This window comes from Buceros rhinoceros, unplaced genomic scaffold, assembly GCF_000710305.1.
Source record: "Buceros rhinoceros silvestris isolate BGI_N320 unplaced genomic scaffold, ASM71030v1 scaffold13171, whole genome shotgun sequence".
In the NCBI taxonomy this organism is placed as follows: Eukaryota; Metazoa; Chordata; class Aves; order Bucerotiformes; family Bucerotidae; genus Buceros; species Buceros rhinoceros.
In genome coordinates, this window is record NW_010396025.1 from 11,094 (window position 1) to 26,353 (window position 15,260).

General features: G+C 37.7%; 1 protein-coding gene across 1 annotated transcript; it reads right to left on the reverse strand.

Annotated features, from left to right (window-relative positions):
- Positions 1-605: 605 nt before the first annotated feature.
- Positions 606-14,726, reverse strand: ZNF148 (zinc finger protein 148). Its single transcript, XM_010145760.1, has 6 exons — positions 14,387-14,726; positions 13,049-13,174; positions 9,933-10,056; positions 9,184-9,267; positions 3,468-3,586; positions 606-3,125 (listed from the first exon to the last, which is right to left on the reverse strand). The coding sequence occupies exons 1-6, from the start codon at positions 14,714-14,716 to the stop codon at positions 1,536-1,538; spliced, it is 2,373 nt and encodes a 790-aa protein (XP_010144062.1). The 5' UTR covers positions 14,717-14,726; the 3' UTR covers positions 606-1,535.
- Between the last annotated feature and the right edge of the window lie 534 nt (positions 14,727-15,260).

Here is a 15,260-nt window from a genome sequence, read left to right on the forward strand (position 1 = left end):
TCCCTGGCTGATCAGCCTGTGTGAGGCTTAAACTGCCTTAGACTACCAGACAGTGTCCCTTTAGGGAAGGTGCAATAGAATGAACATACAGTTCAAAAACCTGTAATTTATTAACTTAAACTACACAATAGTGATGCTACTCAAATCTTACCACCTTAAAAATGCACACAGAACTACTTATCGTACCTTATTGTATACTTCAAGACAAAGTACTACTCAAAAAACCGTATTTTCATGGAACAGGGATAAACTTTGAAGTTTATTTATACCGTGAAATGCAATGAAAACTTCTGATCACTCATCTGTGCTGGAAAAAGAAATGCTACTTGCTAGCATTATTCAGCAGTTCTGGTTGGCAAAACTGTCATGACTTTCACCAAGCAAACACTGAAAAGAGAGGGAATGTGAATGCCCGCTTCTTCAGCTTTCAGGGATACTTAAATAAATTTAATGATCTGAGTCGTCAGATTTCTAGACAGAGAATTAAAACGGTTTTTACAGAGAATACCCAATCTCACTTATATCAAAAAAGAATTACTGAAGCTGTGCGAGATGAAAATGATGCAACCGTATCAAACCTAAAAATGGTTTTATTTTTTGAGAAATCAAAACTATCAAGTCGACTAAGTGCTCTATGTTAATCATTATGAGTATGCAGGGTAAGGTACAATTAAGCTTTTAAATCCTGGAATACACCGTTTGTGTAAGCATTATGCAATTGGGAATATCATCTACAGAGTATTTTAACTAAAACTTCAAAATTTTGATATCTGCGTATGAAAAAGTCATTAAAAAGTTACATCTAGATTCAGCTGTACAAAGAAATACACATTACTTCAGGAATGAAGTATAGGCTTTAGCAGTTAGGCATTTTGCTTAAAAAAGTGTTTAAAGTATTTTAAATTAATTAAACTTTTAAATAGTAGTTAGTCTACCAGAACTCATTTTTTCCTCCAAACACAACTCAAGGTAACACAAAGCAGAAATAAAGGGCACACAGTCTAAAATTTTTTTTGAGAGAGATGGAAGAAAGACTACTTTTCTAAATTTTTAAAGCCAAATCTGCTTGACTTTGAAACTTCCTGTTTATTCTGTGTGTTTAGTACAGGCTGATTCCTTGCTGAAGAGCAATGACTATGCTGACCAGTTCAGAAACGACAGTATGAAGAGTATCAGACAATAAAATGTCTCCAAAGCATACAAGGAAACCAGTAAGGAAACAATCGTGGGGGAAAGTCTTACCTGGGGATTTTGTTTATTTTAAATTTCATAGAAGTTAAAGTATTTTCTGGATTCAAACAAGTGAATAATAAACTGCCTTTGATAGGGGCACCAACATCAAACATCAGGCAGTTCAATGACTGGTGACTAACCGAAAAAAAAAAAAAAGAGAAGCAGTTATTGGTCTTGCTAATATCAGCTTACTTTTGTTTTAACATAGCGCTCTTAAAAGCTGTACAGAACTCCATCTTACACAGAGCAACCCCCTTTTGACAAATGTGTTCTAAAGTGCCGGTATTATTTACAAAGGTTTCTTAGCCAAAAGTCTGGCCCGTTGTGGCATCAGGTGAAGAAGTCATCCCAGCTCGGCTATCGTTTACATTCACCAAGGGAAATTCTGGGAAATCAGCACTTGTCCCTGGTCCCCGAAGGTTCACCTGTCCATTGGCAGTGCTAAACTGAGATGATATTCCAGCTCTGGCCCCATGGTACTGAGCTCTAAAGGGCTGCTCAAAGGAGCTAATTTGATATGCTTGATGAACAGGCTGTGCCTCTGCTTTCTTCTGAGAAGTTACTTGATCCAAGAAGTCCTGTGTAGAGGAGGAAGAAGAATGATTTGCCTCATCTCCTGAAAAGGGAAAAGGGTGCTGTGAATCACCAACCATTAGTCCAAAATGAGACTTGTCTGGAGTTGTTCTTAACGGAGAGTTCATTCCCGATCGAAAGCTATTGACGGGTATAGACGTGTAGACCTTCTCCATGGAAGGAAATGCTGGCTGGGTTGTAAGAGTCTGGTTATCTGTCACAAAATTAAGGCTTGGGTTGTTCAAATAGGCATCGTTTTGGCTAGTTCTGTCCAAAGCTTGTTGTAAAAACTTTGAGTATTCTTGTAACATACTAGCTTTATCTGATGAGGAAGCTTGAGAGCTTGTTCCAACTGTCTCAGACTGGGTGACCTCAGAGACTTCAGAAGAATTGATTGATATACTGGAGGTCACCTCAGTGTCAGCCACGCTGAAAGATATCTCATGTTGTCCATTAGCCTTGTGCGAATAATGATCTAACAGAGTTTGCAGTACCTCGTCTGGAATGACATTTTTGTCATGGTTACCTTTGATTTCAACATTCAGTGCCTGTGTGTCTAATATTGAGGCTGTGGCCGTTTCATCGATGACGCTGGCCACAGCTGCCTGCGTCACCGAAGGCTGAGATGCTATGGTGCTCACATTCAAGGCATATTCTCTGTTATTACTAGCTGCTTGTAGATACCTCTTTTTCTTTAAAAACTGCATTGCATCATCGTAATTAGTGCTGCTGTGTACAGGTTTACTGGGCCCTTCCTGTAACGTGTCAACTTGATCAATGTCAGCATTACCTTCAGAGTCCAGTAAACTTTGCTTATCCACAAGATCAAAGGCATACTTTGAAACCTTGTTGTCTTCATATGTAGATAAAGGTGAAATGGTTTGACTTTGCTCAAGTGGCTGTTTCAGACTCCTCTTGCTGTTCACTTTTTTGAGAACGAGCTTAGGTGGGTGTATTTCTCCAGAATTTGCTTCCTCCAAGTGCGTTCCACTAACCGAAGAATGCGGCATCTCGACAGCATATTCCGCCACCATGTACTCATCTTTTACTTTAGTACTAGAAGAATACAAAGGCAAATAGTCATTTTTGTCCTTCTTCTGTTCTGATTTATCCGTACTTTCCTTATCCCCAGATTTTGTTTTCTCTGTTTTCTGCCTTTTCTTCTTTGGCAAGGAGCTGTCTTTCATGGGCGCAGGGAAACCAGAATCTTCCTCTGACGGCAAAAAGCCAACTTTGGTGGCACTTCTGTTCGGTTTCTTGTCGCGGTTCTCATGGCACATACGTTTATGTTTCAGCACACGATCGGTCCTGGAGAAATACTGCAGAAAATTTTTGTGGTTATTCTTATAGAAAATGAATGTATTAGCAGAAATTAATGTTTCATTCTAACAAATTTACTGGACGATTCATCCACTTCACCAATTTCTAATAAAGCATCAAACAACACTTTCTAATCAATAAAACCACAGACAGTTGCGACTCTGCTTCACTTGTTGCACCAAGACCTCCCACCTTAACAGAAAAAGCGTTTGTTATAGGCTTATTTGTCTGCACGTGACTACAACACCTGAGGAAAGTTCTGTCTGTCCCTGTCCACCAGGGATCTGCCTGGTGTTTTAGGGTTTAATTGTGGATTGGAAGATTTCACTGAGTCATCTTACCTGCAAACAATATTCACACTGGTAAGGCTTCTCTCCGCTGTGAGTTCTTTTGTGCCTTTCCATGTGATACTTCTGAATAAACCTCATACCACACTCATCACAACGAAATGGCTTTTCACCTGATAAAAAACACGTAGCAACGTTAACCTGAAGAAATAAATCCACTGTCTTCCACACAATCACCATGCTCTATTAGAAGTAATAAAGAAGAGGATTTAGTCTGTCGCTATTGAAAGACAACACAGGGCTTGCTCCCATCGCTATTTTCTCAGCATTCAGCAGCCAATGCCTCAAAACTCTTTTAAGTTTTCATACTAGAAAACAAAAAAACCTTTAAAACTAAATCCTTACCCTCTCTTCCTAATAGAGGTGTAGATATCTGTCTTAAATTGACCCAATGAAGCACCGCTGAGACAGCCTTCCTGAACAGCTGCTACAGCATATTTGGGGGGGGACGGACAGACAACTGTATAAAAATATCCCAATTCTCTCACCAACTCAGTAACACAAACCCTTCCCTCCTAGAGAATTAAGCATTTTCAACCTTTTAACTTAACATTTTTGTAGGGTGCTCTCTATTTTCTGTATTTTTTTTCCCTTATCTGTATGTAGATTGAAGTAACTGGTCTGAAAAAAAATTCTATTAGTTTGCATGGAAAGCAAATTTCTTTCACTGTAAAAAAAAAAATTAATTAAAAATCTTTTATTTCTAAAATTAAGCTGAAAACAAGAAATCTCTGTAGCTGAACTGGCGTTTGCTGGTTTAACAGGTTTTTGTGTTTGGTTGCTTGGTTTGGTTTTAGTTTTTGACGTTCGTGAAATATTTGTTCAGACAATATTCATTGTCCCGAATTAATCTTTAGTTCTACCCTTATTTTATCTCAGAAAGAAGCCGTGCAATGATTCTCACATGGAGTAACTCTATTTTTATTTCTTTTAACTTTTGCCTTACATCTTCCCTCTGATATTTTTATTTTCCAGGTTTCTCTGACAAAACCTAAAAATTCCAAGTGCATTGAAAAGTTAGTTTTCCTTTTACAAAAGTTCATTGTTATTTAACAGAACTCACCCTGAACCACAGTAATCTTTCCTCTCAGTATTTACTCTGAAATCTTTTGAACTGACATAGAGACCACGGATTGTCTTGGCAGCACCTATCAACATCCTCTTGGAGATATAAACCATCTATCCTTTGTTTCCAGAAATATGCAGACTATTTCTATTCTTCTGAAGTAGCTTTAGTCTTAAGAACTATGTTATGAACTAATTTTATTGAATTACTGCTTACAATTAACTATTAAAATGTTAATAAATCTTATTTTATTATTAAGAGTGTATAATTCCCTTTTAGAACAGAGGCATTCAGCCATATCCTTCTAAAAAGGGAAATACAGTGCCTTAAAGTAAGATGCCAGTATTTATAGAACCGAGAATGGAAAATATCTGTATTACCCACAAATGTGCTTCTAGTCAGATCATTAATGCCCAGAGTTTCAACCCTCTTAATGCCAACCACTTTCTAAATCTCTCTCTTTGTAAGTCTATGCCCTATTTATGCAACTATTAATTCTTACCTCTCCACGTGGCTTCTAAGCCAATCCCTTTCTTGGATGAAATTGTTCTAATTTATTCTCTCCTAAGTCAAGTTATCTCTCTTCTAAGACCCCTTGGCTTCCATCAGTTCTTTTTCTACAGGCTCTCAAACTCAGCATCCTACATCTTTTTTCACATTTAGTCAGAGACAAACTTTTACCATTTCTTGAATCAAATTCTGAATCAAATTCCCAACCTTGTCCTCACTTTACAAGAAGCCGAGGCAAGGCGTTTAGGTGTCGTCGTTCCTGTTTAATACACGGGAACTCTTCCATTCCCAAAGACAACAACTCAGTTCTTGTTACTTACTGTTTTCTTCCTCTTTGCTCCACTATTCTGCTTTGAATTTTTAAATTTCTCCTTCAAATAACTCTCGTCACATTGTCTGGGCATTTCCTTTCACGCCATCTTAGGCTTGTCTTAGAGGAAAGGGCAGCTGTTTGGGATGAGAACTATGCTGAGCCTTACAGAAGCCAAACCAAGTCAGAGAAGGAAGGCAGCTCAGCCCTGTTCTAGCTTAGAAGAGCCCTCTCAGGAGGGAACTATCCGGCTGTCCCAGGACACGTGGCCAGACACTTACCTTCAGCCTCAGACCCATGTCTGTAAATGAACGGTCACAGAGCTCCCTAAGACCTCTCTAATCAAGCTGGCCATTTGCCGGCAGAAGACTCTCCAGCTTCCTATTTCCATGTCAAGGCTTAATTAGGGCCAAACAGGGGTTCTGAGGTTCAGCTGTTTTGCAGCCTTTGAGAGCACATATGAAGGCACTGCTGGCCCTGCCTCAACAGGAAAAAGTTTGGAGACATTGCCCTTGAATTACTCAGCACAACACAGAAAACGCTATTTTTTCAGTAGGATTCCAGAACACTCTGGAACATTAAGAAACACTGTATGAAACAGATATCCTACTTAATTTTGCGTTTAATCTTCGTAAGGAAGATAATGGTATCAAATTAATATGAAGATACGCTTCCTATAGTAATTTCTTCCTAACAGAAGCCTGAAACTTCAGATGCCTTCTGCAATTTTGTTGTACTTTTCAAACAGGATCTAGTGCACGTGACAACCTTCTGCTAATGCAGGGAGGATCCAGGACACACTTTTCTAAACATCTTGGTGAGTGAGAAAGAATCAGATATAGGAAAAAAAGAGTCAAAATTTAAGAATAGAATACAATAATTACATGCATGATTTACGAAAACAGCCTGTATTTTGTGTCTACATTGGAAATATATTAAAGCTGAACGATAGCACTATTTATAAAGTGTAGGACAAGTATTATGTGCATGAAGGCTGTAACAATTATAAACCCCTGGGCATTTTAAAACCTAAACAGACAAAATACAAATTATAAAATACCAAAGGCGACAATAAAAGAAGCAGCATGACTGAATAATAAAGCGCTTGAATTGTTAGCTCTTATGGGTTTTTTTTTAATGTAATCTCATTTTTTTGTGTTTAAAATGGAAAGTAGGGTGGGTTACAGAATTAGGACGCATGAATGCATGAGTGGGTAAGGTGTATAGCAACATCTCTAAGCGAAAAAAGACATATTTGAAAAAAAAAAATGAGCATCTTTGTGAGCCCAGTAAATTCAAAATATGGAAATATCTGTGAACCAAGGACTATTACCTGTCTTGCAACTGAAATGGCCATTTTCTGTATCATTGGTGACAAGTTCAGCAGCAGGGTTCTGTAGCACTGCTGCCCTCCTCAACATACAATTATTTCTAGTAAGTGAATTTTGTATTAATGCAATGTCTACTTTTAGATGCAACTGTTTAATTATTTACACAGAATAAGGCTGTTCACTGATTGCTTCCTAACTCCCTCATAACATTTCATTTGAAGGAGTGGTTCAGAGAACCGAACTGAAATCACACCGGAATTAGCTGGAGCACCTCTAATTTCAGAGCTTGAAACAGACATAAAACGGGGCTTCTAAGCGTTACCACTGTCTTCAGTTGGCTTTAAATAAATTGGGAAACTTGATAAATGTCTTTAAAACAGTCAGAAACGTTCCATTCTTCATCAGTTTTGAACACTGTAGAAAAGCTGGTGCTAAAAGTGGTCATCAGAGAGAGAAAAATGCAAAATAAGAAGACAAAAAATACAGTATTTGGTCTATAAGGAATATTATTTAAAAGAGAACGAGTAATACGAGGAGAGCCTTCCTTTACTTCCGCCACAGCGAAGCATGGCCCCAGTGCTCAGCTTTCCTGGACAGTGGAGTGTCGCTACGCAAACAGCAAAGGCCCAGCAGTGACCACTGTCACGGACAAATGAGAGCATGGGCAGGGGTGCAGAATGCCAATTAGCTATGCTAGAACTGGGCCAAGCCAAAAATTAAGCACTAGTCAAATAGTTGCTAACTAAAGGGACTTCAAAAAAGCTCCTTCCACTTCTGGAAGCTGGGTCTTACGTTGTTTCTCCTAACCATCCACCAGCCGTCCCCTAGGAAAATACCCATACTGCAACAATTTGAACACTAGCATTGCCCTCAGCTTTCTGAGAAACAACCAAACTATCTCTGGGGATGCTGAGGAAAGGAGGGAAGCATAGTTACCTAAAAAAGTCAGATAACAATACAGTTAATTTGTTAAATGGCACCTTTTTCTCTGCTAAAGAAAAACTGTAAGAGCTGACAAAAAACCTTGCAAACACCCCCCACCACCACCCCCTCCCTCCGAAGGTTACAACCAACAAAGAATTCTCATCAGAGCAAGAAGCTGAATTTAAAAAGATCATTAAATCCACTTACAAAATATTTGCAGACAAGCATTAATTAACTATATTGCCTCAATTCTCATTTTCAAAGCCACGTACAGGGAATAATCCTCATTTAAAAAAAAAAAACCCAAAACCAAAACTTCTGAAAAATATGAATACTGGACTTAAATTTTTGCCTTTTTGGGTTTTTTTGGTTTGTTTTGTTTTTTGCAGGGGTGCAGGGGGCAGATAGATGGAAGAGAGTGAATGAGCATTCTTTTCAAGAATAGTATCTACAGAAAGTGGAGGCAGCATGGTTCACCAATTCAGAGCCAGAGGAAAGACTCGGAGCAGAACAAAGACACTGGACAGAAGAATGGAGGACTCTTCTGTGTCTGCCTGGCTGAAGGAAACCTACTTAGTCTGGACTCATGGCAACCTAGGATACAAAAATCCCACAAACAACAGGGCGTTTGTGCATGTAACTCCCTGTACACTGCTCTGAAAATTCATTTTGCAGAGTTTTTTCTCCCTCTCCACTTTAACACATGCACACACTGCACTGCGTGTTAGTAGCTTTCATATCCATTTAAATGCTCCAGCCAAGAAACACTGTGCACATTCACCAGCTCTGCCTTGCCGAAAAAGAGGCTGAGAAATTGGCATCTAGTCCAAAGGGACCATATTAGAAAATATTTAAAGAGGGATTGAAAGGCCATGCACCAAAATGCCAAAAACCCAATGAAGCCAAACCTGTTAAAGTACGTGGTTTTGTGTGGTGCAAGAAGATAAAAAAAATAAACACAGATAAACTTTAACTCTCTTTGGCTTAAAACTCTGGGCCTTATTTGACCTATATTGCATGTTTTTAAACTAAGGCTGTTCTTCTTAGAACAGTTCTGAATTAAACCTTTCAGAAAAAAAGAAAAAAAATTTGAAAAGTAAAGCTGATACTAACACCTTTGGGGTTGGGCATTTTGGCCATTTTAGTCCTGGCACTTTTCCATCAAATTCCCAAATAAATAAATACATACATAGAGAAATCTACTGAAACATAATTTGGAAGTCCCCGTTTTCTGAATCAACTTGATACAACAAAAGACAGAACTGCTTGACAAACCTTGACTTTTACGTATGCACAAACTTCAGGATTTGCTACTCTGGGGTTATTTATCGGACACTACTTTCAGATTTGCTTACTAGAGTTTATACTCACTTTACAGCCAAAGAAAAAGTGGAGCAAGTTGAAAGCACAAAGCTGATTTGTTTTTTTTTTTTAAGTTTTATAACATCTGTCAAGTCAAAACAAACCACCACAGGGTTTTAGGCCTCATACTTGTTACCAGAAACCTTGCCTGAGTGGGGAAACAGTTTTTAAGCACGCCAGTAAAGATACTCAAGGCACTATACTCACCAGTATGAATCTTCTCATGCCTCTGTAGCAGGTACTTCTGTATGAAACGCATGTCGCACTGACTGCACTGAAAGGGTTTTTCACCTTGAACAATATAATTCCACATCCAAAAGTTAATAACTACACACTGTTGTTTCTGATAACTACTTTTGAGGAATATTAAAATGTCTATTAAAAAACCAGCATCTGAGCGAATTCCAAAAATACTCTAATACCAAAAAAACCATCAGCCTTACTAAGGATACGAACTGCAGAATTCTTTCCATGATCCTAAGAGTCACGTTAAGACTAGCACGAAGAGTGATCTGAAATGGCTGTAATTTCCTCATGAACAAGATCAATTACGATGCTGGCATAAGACTGCATTCAGGATACTGGCAAGCTATTATAATGGTAAGTACCTTTTTCACTTCTCCGAACCAGAGAGATACCTCATCAGGCAAATAAGCAGCCGGAGCACATTTTACAAAGGGGTCAATTTTGGCACTTAGGCTACAAGTCAACCCATTACTTTCTGATAAAGAAAGAAAAGAAACCTTGTAAACAGTTAGGTCTTTAGTTTAGTAAACAAATGTTGATTTTTTTTTTTCTGGTATTCTTTTGACACTTTGGTGCATGGAATCTCTAAGCTTAGATGCCAAGTTAGCTATGCTCTTAAAACTGAAATTCGCATAGAGCTGAAAACATTTTTAACATAAGTAAACAACTCTTTATATAGTAGAAAAGACAAATTTGAAGTCAAGCAGTACCTGTATGAATGAAGACATGTCTCTGTAAATGGTAGTTGGTTCTAAAGGCAGCATTGCAATGCTCACAAACATGAGATTTGTGGGTTTGCAGACCAAGTGATCCATCCTCATTTATTGTAAGGATCTATTTTAAAAAGAGTAAAATTTGTTCTCACACTACCCTCTAAAGATGTCTTATTAACTACAAAAAAAAAACCATTAATTTTTTTGATGCAGAAAATTTTAAGTATTTCAGGTAAAACAATCCTAATTTCTACAAAGCTACGTGTTAGGCTTTTAGTATACATTTCCATTGCAGTCCAATCCAACTTGGGTCTCCTTGGGTATTAGGAGATATTTCAACAGGACGGAGACAAAAGCAGCTCATGGAAAATCAGCTTAGAGCTCCCCTATTCACAGCTGAGTCACTTTATAGGCTACTGTTTACTCTGTCCGTCTGTTGGAAAGGACGCAAAGTAACCAAACCACCTCTGGGCACTGAACCACGGATAATCAGATTTTAAAGCAAAAATGAAAAGTTAGATTCTTTTTTCAAATCACAACTGTAAATGTTTGCTAAAAGGCATTAAAACTTATCCAGGATAGTCATACAAATTATCTACGTCTGCACAATACCAACAGTCTCAGAGGCAAAACTGTATTTTAAAACCCAAAACCCCAAAGCCAAACAACCAAGAAAATAGCATTATTCTTCTCCCCTTTCAGGTTTTTCACTCAATAAGGTATTGCTCACTCAATATACATATTAAAGGATCTCCTTGACGAATTCAACTTGCCATACTCGATTGCTTTGCTGTCAAACAAAGCCGCTATTTTCATATAAAACTGAAAAAACATAAACGAAAAAAAATCGCACCGTATCTACCTTATTCAGTAAAGCTCATCAGAGGTTTTCTCTAATTTGTCAAAAAAGAAAAAAAAAAAGCAAAACCCAAACTCTCTACTAGCTCTGGCAAGAGAATAAGAAAACCAGTAAACAAATTACATTTCCCAAAGTCTTATTTAACTGGAAACAGAACTATAAAAAAGATCTTAAGTAACCTTAAATAAAACAGTTTAGTCCCTCGTTATTAACGAAAAATAAAAGTCTGCTAGGGAAGCATGTCTGCAATTTGATTAGCTACAATGTTTTAGGTTTTATGATAATGACAGTGATGAGAGAGAGTCAATAACTGAAATAGTACCTCTGCAATAGAAGCAAATACTGTAGAATCTACTTAAACAATTTTTAATTCTGCTGCTTCAAAACTCAGCAAGAGTGCAAGGCTTGAGCTAACAAATTCTTGTGCATTCACTCTGAAGGACAAGCACATTCATACGTTTGTAAGATTGGTATGTTACAGCTCCAGAAAGTCACAGATAGAGACAATTACAAAAAACTCTGTTCTGTAACAACATACAGCTAATGAAACACTGACTGGGTACTTAAAATAAATTTAAATACATGTTATGGGATGTTTTTCATGTACTATATCGAAATTGTAAAATAATTGTGCAGAAAATACACTCAGTTTCACAGTAATCCTAACCCTGGGCTCTCCTACTGCATCTACTCATTGTACCAGCTCCTGAATTAAGAAAGTTAAGTTTGTCAGCGCATTTTTCCTAATAAAAGCAATAACAAAGCTTGTGCGTGTCTGTGTGTGCATGTGTGTGTGTACATGTGTCTGTCTGCGTGGAAGAGGGAAGAGTAGACAGGATTCATACAATCGAAATGCAGAATGTTTTGGTATGTTAATTGACTTCCACGTGTAAGTCCCAGCTGCTGTGCGGATGGAAAATCCACCCTGTTACTCTGGGAACACTGAACTGCAGTAGACTCTCACCTATGTCAGTCCTTCAGCTTCCTTCTGCCTTTCTACTCAGATGAGTTTGAAAAAAACAGGGAAGAGAGACTGAAAAAGAACCTGTTTAACGATCCTCCTGATCATTTTTCCATCTTCTGCCATCTCTTACACTGCCAGACTGGGAGATAAAAAGGAAGCATGCAAGTACGTGCCTGTAGGAAGAGGGACACACGCCCCTCCGACCTTGCCATGTTTCCATGGAAGTGAACTGTGGACATACTCAACCTACATCTCCTTTTCCTATCAAAGGGAGAAGCATCTTGATGCACAGGATTTGGAACTTGCTTCCACATCCCATCTGAAAGAATTTCTCGACTTTCCAGGAATACTACAGGTGCAACCTAAGCTAACAGTGCTTTGAGGAGGACTGAGGGGTCCCACTCCCAGGCCAGCAAAAAGGAGGTTTTGGAGTTTTTCTGGCTGTTAGGGTGAGTTTTCTCTCAATGTGTACACAGTCTGGGTGGATTTCAGAGTAGGCTTATTTTAACGCTGCTGTCTGATAATACATTACTGATTTTTGCCTAGCAGAGCAGCCTGTATATGCTCTATTTTAAGTGTGGAGATTAACAGTGATTTGGGGAATTACTAGAAGATAGAACACTGCTACCTCATGAGGTGAAATGACTCTGGTTTTATCTGAAGTGCGTCTCAACAGAAGAAAATTGTTTTCAGACATACAGGGATACATACTCTTCATGAATGGATCTACAAAACAAATTTTGAAGTAACAAACCAGCAGCTATGGAAAGAATTTTTGATATAAATAAATACATATATGAAGATGATTATGACCACAGGAATATTCCCTACTGGTAAATTATTTTATATATATTAGTAAACTTTTTAGAATTTTCCAAACTATCATTTTAGATTTCTTTTTAAAAACTTTTCACTACTATGCATGAAGCATGTAAAATTATCAGGCTCACAGAAAAGCACAACTATTATTAGATAGATACAGAGTAATGATTTATAAATTGTCTACAAAGCTACTGACTCGTAATTTAAAAAAAAAAATATTTGGAGAGAGAACTGCCTGGAGAGACAGATGTTAAAGTATGTCAAGGGTTCATGTTGCTAAAAAGAGTTCAAAGAAAAACACTGTTATATCAGGTTTTGGTTTGGGTCTCTGGTGAACTTCAGAGCTACATCTTTACTGAGCAAACAAACAATTTCCAGCCTAACTACTTCAAATGCTAATGAAATTAGTCATAGTCAACCAAATCTTCAGGTTCTTTTAATCTTGGTTTTGCCAAATCAATGTCTTACTTTTGCTGGTGAACGCTGTTTTCTTTTCTTCTTTTTCTGCAAATCTACTGGCTCTCGTATTTGTTTTTTGTCTCGTTTCTGTTGTTCAGATGCATCAGTAAAGGTAATTTCTTGCTTTACACTGATCTGTTAAGATACCAAGTGCCAGTTTCAGGTAAGGTTCTCACTACAGAAAAGCAATTTTTCAATTTTAGAAGATGACAAACTGCTGAAACAGAAAACCTTTCCTAAGGGAATTATCTTGTGGCTTCATTCTTTGCGAAATTTAAGTGAAAGGAATAAGTGTCTTAAATAAAAAGGGCATAGTTAATTTCTACAGTGACATTTTGATGTATCCTTTCATTCATCTCCCAAGGTCTTTTTTCCTTCTGACCTGTGGTGATTTTGAGATCAGTTCTTATATGAAAATCACTTCCATCTGTAAAACCATTCTGTTTTTCACACCTATTTTACTTTAGTCCATGGAGTTGTCAATGCAAGATTTAACGGAATAGTTTATTATAAATTTAAGACAGAAGTATTCTTTAAGAAAAAAAGAACAGTACTAATGAAGTTTTTTTTTTAAAAAATTCTTGATGTAATGTAAACTTTAATAAAGAGTATGATACTCTTAGATTTTTTTTTCCTAACACCTGAACCACCTGATCTATGGCTAACAGAGTAGTGTTTTAATGCTGCTACCTTTCTGAAGATTATTCTTCGTGGATAAGGCTATCTACTTTTAAAGTCCTGGTAATTATCCTTTATGTCTGAAGGGTAACAGTGATGATGTGCTGCATTACAGACAGATGCTCTGTTCTCAAAAGGAAGTCATCTACATTCTCTCTGGGAAAGCTGAGGTCCACCTTCTATGAGGTATCGAGGAGGGGCATATTTATGGTCATGTATGAAGTGTCACAGTCCAACCTGCAGTGTGAATGCAATTGCTAAGCGCCCACATACTTTGAAAACATACAAGATGCTTCCTATAGCAAAAGCAACTAAATAGTACTATGAACAGCATAAACAGTATGCACCTTCAATAACACTATTTATTCTGCTTTGTAGTTACCCTTGAACATTAAATGTATTTAAAAGAACACATTTTAAAGCGTTAATTCTATAGTAACAGCCTGCTTATAAAATATTTATAAAACAGATACTTAAATATTATACTTAATTGGCAAAATCTATGAACAGCCGGAGGCAAATGTCATTTTCATAAATAGCATCCATCCATAAATATTTTGATAATCAAAATCCAAACAAGCAATTAATAGATTCTTGCCAGAGTAGGATTAGATTACCAGATCAAGCTTGCTAGTAATTTCTTCAATATTTCACAAAGAAATTGCTTACAGGGACATTAACGGCATACTGCAGCCCTTGAGGAAGTCTATCTTGCGTATCCATGTCATCATCATTTTTTACCGTCTCCTCATGGACCATGAGTTCATCATGTGAAATCATCTCTTGCTGTCGAAGTTCACTTTCCTGTAACACTTCATCTGTTGCAAGAATTTCTTGGTGCGCCATAGTCCGATCTTGAAGCACCGCCTCTTGCTGCTCTCCCGACACTCCAGACTGGTCAGATACTGCACCCATCCCTACCATAGCCCTGGATGACTGCATCTGGTCTATGCCACCACATTTAAGAAATAATCCTCCCAGCTTGTCTTCAATGTTCATTCTTAAGTGCAATAACCTACAAAGAAAGTTTTAATAGTAAACATCTACAATTGGTGCTCTTGCTTTAATTTTTTTTTACTTAAAAACATTTAATAAGAACTCAGTCAGCACTCACCATCCACACATGCACTCCTAAAACTGACACCCCAGTAAAAGCGAAAAGTTGCCTATCAGTTCCACACAATATGATTCTCCTTTCACACACACGCACGTGTACACAGTTGAACACTTTCCAATAAAAAGTTTCAATCAAAGAGCCTTCTGATTATTGGCAAAATTCTGGTAATTAAATGATAGCTAATTCCTCCTTCTCATTCCTTAGAAAACTGTTGGGTTTTTTTGTTTTCCTGTGTGCCCTTTTTACTCTGTTCCTTTTTTCTGTTTTGAATGTCTTTCACAAATGTCTCTTTCATATTGGTCCTATTCTCCTGACTTCCTTGTCCCTTATGTGCGCTTTCACTGCTGCTACCCCAGGGCATACTGTAGCTGTTGGAACATCTTAATACCCACAGGAGTGAGAAAACCAGGCTGCATCCAAAGGAGT